We start from the raw sequence: 9,092 nt of genomic DNA, 5'->3' as shown, positions 1-9,092 counted from the left end.
TGATACCCCATTGTAGTTTTGATTTTCATATCTCTGATAATTGTTGATGTTCATGAGTTTGTTGGCAATTTGGTTGTCTTCATTGGATAAATGTCTAGATTTTCTGCCACGTTTTTGATTGATTTTTTTTTTTTATGTTACAAGGAGCTCTGCATGAGCTCCTTGTGTATTTTGGAGATTAATCCTTTGTCTGTTGCTTTGTCTGCAAATATATTCTCCTATTCTGAAGGTTGTGTTTTCATCTTGTTTATGATTTCCTTTGCTTTGCAAAAAGATTTAAAGTTTAATTAGTTTATTAAATTCTTTACTTTGCAGCTTCTGTAAATTTTTTAAAGCACAAATATGATATGCCGCTCTTCTGCCTCAGTGGGTTTCTATCACTTCTAAAATATGGATTAAAATTCTTAACACACCTATGGAATTTTACCTTGATCAGACCTGTACTGGTTATCTTTTATTTATTGCACACTGTTCTCTTTCTTCAGAGAAGGCAATGGCACCCCACTCCAGTACTCTTGCCTGGAAAATCCCATGGACGGAGGAGCCTGGTAGGCTGCAGTCCATGGGGTCGCTGGGAGTCGGACACGACTGAGTGACTTCACTTTCACTTTTCACTCTCACATTGGAGAAGGAAATGGCAACCCACTCCAGTGTTCTTGCCTGGAGAATCCCAGGGACGGGGGAGCCTGGTGGGCTGCCGTCTATGGGGTCGCACAGAGTCGGACATGACTGAAGCGACTTAGCAGCAGCAGTTCTCTTTCTTCATGCTTCACAACAGTTTCCATACCTTTCCTATTTTTCCTCATTTACTTAACTCCATTCCTCACATAGATCTTACCATGAACATCTTCCAGGTCCGGGTAGATGATATGACTATGAGCTCTTATAGTCTTCTAAGCACTTCATTTTTTTTTTCTTTTTTTTTCCAAATATCATAGCACCTTTTTATCCGTCTGGTTATGTAAGCAGTTACTTAATGCCTAGCTTCACAACTAGGTTAATGACAGACTGCATTTTACCCCAGAATGTGGCACAGTGCCAAGAAAATGTGAGGTCTTCTTGGTAGCTTCTCCATGAGTATTTGATAATGAATAAACTCTTGTATGAATTTTTAAAAGACATTTGTGATCCAGAGTGAAGAGTTTCTTTAATATCAGAATTTGAAGCACAGTGATGTCTACTTCTTTCAGTATCTCTGGTGTGTTCCTTGTAACTAATTTATTTGTTCCTTTCAGGTAAATGTCATTCACAAAGTCAATGAGTAAAGCAAATTACTCATCAGTATCTGAATTTGTGTTCCTGGGGCTTTCTACCTCCAGACCAGTGCAGCATTTCCTCCTTGCCTTCTCTACAGTGTTTTATGTAATAATTGTTCTAGGGAACTTTCTTGTTGTGTTTACAGTGACCTTTGACCCTCATCTACATTCCCCCATGTACTTCCTTCTAGCCAACCTCTCATCTATTGATTTGTGTTTTTCTACCTTAACAGTGCCTAAGATGATCTCTGACCTGTACTCTGGGCACAAAACCATATCCTTCCAGGGGTGTGTCACCCAGATATTTGTCCTTCACACGCTGGGTGGATCTGAGATGGTGCTGCTCACTGCCATGGCCTTTGACCGCTATGTGGCCATATGTAAGCCCCTGCACTACCTGACCATCATGAGCCCACGGGTGTGCCTTTTGCTTCTGTGTGGTGCTTGGGCTATTGGCCTCATTCACTCAGTGGTCCAGTTAGCCTTTGTGATCCATTTGCCTTTCTGTGGTCCTAATGAAATCGACAGCTTTTACTGTGACCTTCCTTGGTTTATCAAACTTGCTTGCATAGATTCCTACAGAATGGAATTCATGGTCACTGCCAACAGTGGGTTCATATCCATGGGCACTTTCTTCTTGCTGATCATCTCCTATGTTTTCATCCTGGTCACTGTATGGAAACACTCTTCAGGTGGTTTGCGCAAGGCCCTCTCTACTCTTTCAGCGCACATCACTGTGGTGGTTTTGTTCTTTGGACCCTGCATCTTTGTTTACATGTGGCCATTTCCCACGGTGCCAGTGGATAAGTTTCTTGCCATTTTAGACTTTCTGGTTACACCCATGCTGAATCCTGCCATTTACACACTGAGAAATAAGGATATGAAGACAGCAATGAGCAGACTGAGTAATCAGCTCCTAAGTTTGAGGAAGGTCTCCTAAGTAACTCATGAGAGCACAAATTACTTCAAACAACTTCATGTAATACAAATGTTGAAATAAATATGTAAAAATTGGCTTTTTTTTTTTTTTTAAAGACAGTCACCATTTTATAGTATTCAGACTAGACCATTGATTATGAAGTTACATTGAATTCTCTGGGTAACAAGTTGTTTGTCAGCCAAATTAAAACCCTGGGAAATGCTTGGTGGAAGATTTTGAAAAAGCATCAGTTGCAGACTCTGAATTTTCTGAGTGTACAGCCTTACACATTAGAATACCTGAATTCAGTTATTCAATTAAATTTGAGCAATTGATTAACATAACTAATATTATCAAACTTTGTGGGAACTATTAAACATCTAATTGTCTTTTGATTTTAACCTAGGGTAAGAAAAAATTATATTTTTTCTGAAAGACAAAAAAATATGTACGGGAGGATTTAAAACCTGTGGCAGTAAAATGGTGTAAAAAAAGTAGCAGACAGAAGTGATAAGGTAGTATAATAAGGGGAGATTGACAGATGTCAGGAGGAAAAGCATCAGAGAAAGACTCAGAAATATTATGTTTCATGAATTGGAAACTATGCTCCAATTGTTTGCCTCAATTTCAATGGACTCAACTCATCTCCATTTGGCCTAGGGCAGGGAAATTTATGTATACATTGCTGTTTCATGCTGTTTGAAATTGTGACTTAATCCATCAATGAATATTCCTCAAACATCAGAACATATTGACCTGATCATATCCTGGCTGGTATTATTATTATCCAACAACTGCTCTATTTTTCAATGGTAACTTAATTTTTATACCCCTTTTTGCCTCAAAACATGGTATCAAATATGTGTTAGTGTGTATAATCTGTATAAGTTAAAAAACTGATTTAATTTATAGTTTGCTTTGTTAACTAGAAGACTGAGCCAAATTCCCTGCAGAGCTATGTTTGAGTGTTTGTGATCCGAGATTCTTTTAGGATTATACAATCAGTTGTATATTTTATATTTTTTCTGTTTGTTGCTTTTATTTGTATTTTTAGTGGATTCTTGTTAGGTACATTAATCAAAAAGAACAGTGTAAAGCCAGATTTCTATTTGAACAATATATCTTACTTTTGAAACTAGCAAGAGAAGGGAAAAGACTAAAGTTCTAAGCACAAAAGTTCTGAGGGCAAAACTGAATCACCCGAACTCTTCAGAGTGAGGAGACAAAGATCTTTTAAAATCATAATCCAAACTTGGAAAGAGTATATTCAAGGAACAAGAACAAACTTGAGTGTACCAAGTCTTATAAAAACTGCATTCAGATTCAAATAGGCTCAGTACATGATTGGATTGAAGTGATCATACCTTAACCTTTTATGCCTCATAGAGGAGACAGTAGATAGGTTGTGGAGGAATATTATGTCAGAACTACATGATTTTTTATGTACAATGTGTAAAATAAAAAAATAATTATTTTTATAATGATTATGGGATATGCAAGAAGAAAGGATATATGACTGAAAATTAAGAGGAAAATAGTTAATAGAAACAGACCACAGATACTCAATTGTTGAAATTAGCAAAGAATTACTCATAAAATCAAGAGCGACATTAGGAAGTTGAAAAACTGAATGTAAAATTACAGAGAGAAACATTATCTAACAAAGAACCAAGTTATATTTTAGAAGTGAAAAAGAAATATTCCTAACAAGATGGTGGAGGAGTAGGTGGAGGTGGAGTACATGTCTCTCCACGGATACATCAGGAATACACCTTCAGACACAGAAACGCATGCAGAACACCAGCTGAGAGTGGACAGGAGTACCTGACCAGCAGAAAAGAACATATAGACCCACACAAAACTCGGAAGGATGAAGGAACTGGGGAAAAAACAGGAGTGTTAGTAGGACTGGACTTGCCCTCGGCAGGTGGGGGAACTGAAGCAGGGGTCCAATGCCCACATTGGGGCAATTGTCTGAGTCAGAGGAGCATTTAAGGCTGAGAGTGAAACAGCTGATCTGTGACAGCCTAAACTGAATGAGACAGTCCTTGCCACAGCCATACATACCCCAGACAGGGTCGCAGTTCCCCTGGAAGGTGTGGTGGCTGGGAGCTGGAGTTTAGGGATTGTGGAGGAATCCCAGGGCAAAGGCTGCTGTTGACTGAGGAGAGGTGGATGTGAGGGAGGAGACTGTGGTGGGAAATGCCTGTGGAGGAAAGCCAGGCAGCCATGGAAGGAAGGAAATACTGCTGAGTCATGTGTTAGAGGGTGGAGCCATCACCATAGCCTCTCTCCCCATACGCTAGCCTCAGCAGCTGAACAATAGGGAGGCTGGCCCATCAAATTCCTGACCACTGAACTAAAGAGCAGGATCCCACCCAGGGTGCACTTTTAAGTGCCTGACATGCTGGTCTACAGAGTAGGACCCCAGCCAGTGGGGCCCCTCTATATGTCTGACCTTCCAAATAACAGAGAAGGACCTCAGGTAAGGGAGCCCTCTAAGTGCCTAAACAGGGTTGAGCAGGGGGAAGCTACAGAGAAAGACTGGCCAAAGAGGCCTTCTGATCCCTAGCTACAAGGGGCTCAAAAAAAGACTCTGATAGGGCCATAGCTCCTGCGGCAGAGGCTGTCCATGTCCTTGCACACCCGGTGCCACCTGGGTCCCTACAAGCCAAGCAACTGCCCTACCTTCATGCTCAACTCTCCCTGGGGCAGAGCTGCAACCAGCAAAAAGAGCCTTGTGTCTATGTGCGCAGGGTTGCTTCAGTAGTGTCCCCTACGACCCTGTTCTACGACCCTGTAGACTGTGGCCTGCCAGTCTTCTCTGTCAGGGAAGGGGGTTCTCCAGGCGAGAATACTCGAGTGTATTGGCCAATACTGGTTGCTATACCCTTTTAGAGCACTATATTTCCTGCTGCCTTAGCCACCAACTCCCCTGAGTACCTGGTGCTGCTCGAACTCTGGCAACCCAAGAAGCTGCACCACCTCCACACCTGGTCCTCACAGGGCAAACCCAAGTCCTCCAGAGCAGCCTCAGGAGCAAACCCCAGTGGACGACCCACATACAGAAGTGGAAATAAAACCACAGTTGAAACCCAGGGTTAATGTGGCTAAGGAAGAAGACCCAAAACCTTCCCACCAGCTGTATAAGCTGCAGATTAAATCCACACAATCAACTAGGCAGACTCTGCCTGTGGAATATATAAAAAGTCATTTAGAGCTCCCACAAAAGAAAAAGCACTAGTTCTGATACCTGTGGACATTGGAGGCAAGAACACAGAGAAATATGACCTGATTAGAATCTGAGTTACCCCCATAGCATGTCCAGAGATCAGCATAGTGTTGGAGGGCATCCTAGGAAGATGAGATGGACTGTGACTTCCCAGCGAGGGAAAGGACTGACAGCAGTGACTCAGGAAAAACATTTACTACTCTTATGTTTTGACTTGATCTGTAGATTCTTTTGGATTTTTTCTTTTTCTTTTACCTTTCTATCCCCCTCTGTTGTAGTTGTCGATTTTACTGGCATTATAAAATCTAATTAATCTTTTGAGCTTTTTTTTTTCCCTCAGTCAAATTTTTTTTATTGTTGATATAGACCTCTGCTTCTACTTGGGCTTTTGCAGTTCTGTGGAGTTCTCTTTCTTTTTTTTTATTTTTCTTTTCTCTTTTTTTAATTTTTTAAGCCTAATATTTTGGTAAATTTATTCCTTTGTTTGCTTTTCCTACTGTTCTTTTCCCCTTGCAGTTAATCTTTAATGTATGTAAATCTTCTTCATCTACCTGTATTTAACTTTGCATATCTAGTCTTTCTTTCTTTTCTTTCTTTGCTTTCCTCTCAACATATTTGTTAGTTTTATTTTCATTGCTTTATTCCCAACTTGACACCTTGCTTTAGTTTTGTTTTCCAGTTTGTGCTTTAGTTAGTTTTATTCTGGTAGATAAAATGTTTGGTTTCCTTTGTTCGCTGGGTCAATCTACTGTACTTTATTTTTGTTGGACTGTTTTGATTTTGTTTATGGGTGTATATGTATATGTGTTTATTCAGTCACACTTTTTATTGTTGTTATAAACCTCTGTTGGGCTTTTGCAGTTCTGTGGAGTTTTCCTTTTTTGTTTCTTCTTCCATTTTTTTCTTTTTTTTAAATAACTTTAAATTTTAAAAACCTATTTTTTTTTGGCATTTATTCCTTTGTTTGCCTTTCCTACTGTTCTTTTCCCCTTGTAGTTAATCTTTAATGTATACAAATCTTCATCTAACTATATTTAATTTTGCATATCTAGTCTTTCTTTCATTTCTTTCTTTCCTTTCCTCTCAACATATTTGTTAGTTTTGTTTTCATTGCTTTATTCCCCACTTGACATCTTGTTTTAGTTTTGTTTTCCAGTTTGTGCTTTAGTTAGTTTTGTTCATAACTGGTAAGTATAAATATTGATTTGCTTTGCTTACCTGGTCAAACTACTGTACTTTATTTTTTTGGACTGTTTTGACAAAGGGGAATATTTTATATATATATATATATATATATATATATATAATGTATATGTGTATATTCCATTATTTTAATTATTATTTGCCTGATTTTCCTACTGCTATTTGTCTGAGGTTCACCTTTGGTTTCTCGTTTTTGGATATTTGTTTTAATCTCACTTAATGCCATAACAAAACACTTGTGGAATCCTCATTTCTGACCAGAGATAAAGCCCTGAGTCTTTGGAATGGGAGCACTGACTCCAAGACCCTAGACTACCAGAGAACTAACCCTGAAAGTGAAAGTGAATTCGCTCAGTTGTGTCCGATTCTTCACATACCATGGACTGTAGCCTACCAGGCTCCTCCATACATGGGATTTTCCAGGCAAGAGTAGTAGAATGGGTTGCCATTTCCTTCTCCAGGAGATCTTCCCAAACCAGGGATTGAACCCAGGTCTCCCGCACTGTAGGCAGATGCTTTACTGTTGGAGCCACCAAAAGTGAGAACTCACACAAAGGAAACCACTTGGAAAGAAGACCAGGTATCGCCCAACCACCAGTAGCACCCTGTGCAGGACATCTCATCTAAACAACAAACAAAACAAAAATAAAAACCCAATCATCAGCAGACAAGATTACCAGCTCACTCAGCCTTGCCAATCAGAGGAAAAACAAACAAACAAAACTCAGCACAAATCTCACCCTATAGGAAGCTTACACAAACCACTGGACCAACCTTAGGAGGACAGAAACCAAAAGGAAGAAAGAATTCAACCTTGAAGCCTGGGAAAAGGAGACCTCAAGCACAGTAAGTTAAAAAAAAAAATAATGAAAAGGCAGAGAAATACTACATAAATGAAGGGATAAACTAGAAACACAGAAGTCCAAATAAATGAAAATGAAATAGGCAAACTACCTGGAAAAGAATTCAGAATAATGATAGTAAAAATGATCAAAAACCTTGAAAACAAAATGGAGAAAATGCAAGAATCAATTAACAAAGACCTAGAAGAATAAAGAATAAACATAGAGACAAACAACACAATAACTGAAATTAAAAATACTCTAGAAAGAATAAATCACAAAATATCTGAAGTAGAAGAACGAATCAGTGAACTGGAAGATAAAATGGCAGATATAACTTCTGAAGAGCAGAATAAAGTAAAAAGAATGAAAAGAACTGAGGATAGTCTCAGAGACCTCTGGGACAATATCAAATGCACCAACATTTGAATTACAAGGGTCCCAGAAGAAGAAGGGAAAAAGAAAGGTTATGAGAAAATGTTTGAAGAGATTATAGTTGAAAATTTCCCCAACATGGAAAAGGAAATACTCAAAAGGCACAAAGTGTTCCAGACAGGACAAACCCAAGGCAAAACATGCCAAGACACATACTAATCAAACTAACAAAGACTAAACACAAAGAAAGAATATTAATAGCAGCAAAGGAGAAGCAACAAGTACCATACAAGGGAAACCCTATATGCTTAACAGCTGATCTTTCAGCAGAAACTCTGCAGGCCAGAAGGGAATGACAGGATGTATTTAAAGTACTGATAGGGAAAAATCTACAGCCAAGATTACTGTACCTGGCAAAGATCTGATTCAAATTGATGGAGGAAAAAAAGCTTTCCAGACAAATAAAAGTTAAGAGAATTCAGTACCACCAAACCAGATTCACAACAAATATTAAACAGACTTGAATAGTCAAGAAATACAAGAGAAGGAAAAAAAAAAAAGATCTACAAAATCAACCCCAAGCAATTAAGAAAGTGGCAATAGGAACATATATATCAACAATTAAATGTAAATGGACTAAATGCACCAACAAAAAGACACAGACTGGCTGAATGGATTCAAAAACAAGTCCCATATATATGCTGTCTACAAGAAACTCACTTCAGACCTCAAGACACATGTAGACTGAAAGTGAGAGGATGGACTAATATATTCAATCAAATGGGAAGCAAAAGAAAGCTGGAGTAGCAATCCTCATATCAGACAAAATAGACCTTAAAATAAAGAAGATTACAAGAAATAAAGAAGGACACTACACATTGATCAAGGAATCAATCCAAGAAGAAGACATAACAATTGTAAATATCTATGCACCTAACATAGCAGCATCTCAATACATAAGACAAACACTAACAGGCATAAAAGGAGAAATCGACAGTAACACAATAATAGCGGGAGACTTTAACACCCCATTCACACCAATGGACAGATCATCAAAACAAAAAATTAATAAGAAACACAAATCTTAAATGATACATTAGATGAGCTGGATCTCATTGATATCTTCAGGACATTCCATCCAAATGCAGAAGAATGCACCTTCTTCTCAAGTGCACATGGAACATTCTCCAGGATAGACTACATCTTGGGTCACAAATCAAACCTCAGTAAATTTGAGAAAATTGAAATTGTATCAAGCATCTTCT

General features: G+C 38.6%; 1 protein-coding gene across 1 annotated transcript; it reads left to right on the top strand.

The window, feature by feature from the left end:
* The first annotated feature begins 1,239 nt into the window (after nucleotides 1–1,239).
* LOC109564511 (olfactory receptor 4F15-like) lies at nucleotides 1,240–2,342 on the top strand. Its single transcript, XM_019967941.2, has one exon. It carries the CDS (start codon nucleotides 1,240–1,242, stop codon nucleotides 2,194–2,196), a length of 957 nt encoding a protein of 318 aa, XP_019823500.2. The 3' UTR covers nucleotides 2,197–2,342.
* Nucleotides 2,343–9,092: the final 6,750 nt, after the last annotated feature.

This window comes from Bos indicus, chromosome 10, assembly GCF_029378745.1.
Source record: "Bos indicus isolate NIAB-ARS_2022 breed Sahiwal x Tharparkar chromosome 10, NIAB-ARS_B.indTharparkar_mat_pri_1.0, whole genome shotgun sequence".
In the NCBI taxonomy this organism is placed as follows: domain Eukaryota; kingdom Metazoa; phylum Chordata; class Mammalia; order Artiodactyla; family Bovidae; genus Bos; species Bos indicus.
The sequence above is the reverse complement of the archived record's forward strand: the minus strand, read 5'-3'. Positions and strand labels throughout refer to the sequence as shown.

Bases quoted from the DNA above. Each gene is read 5' to 3' on its own strand.
- LOC109564511 (XM_019967941.2), top strand. From the start codon at position 1,240: ATGTCATTCACAAAGTCAATGAGTAAAGCAAATTACTCATCAGTATCT.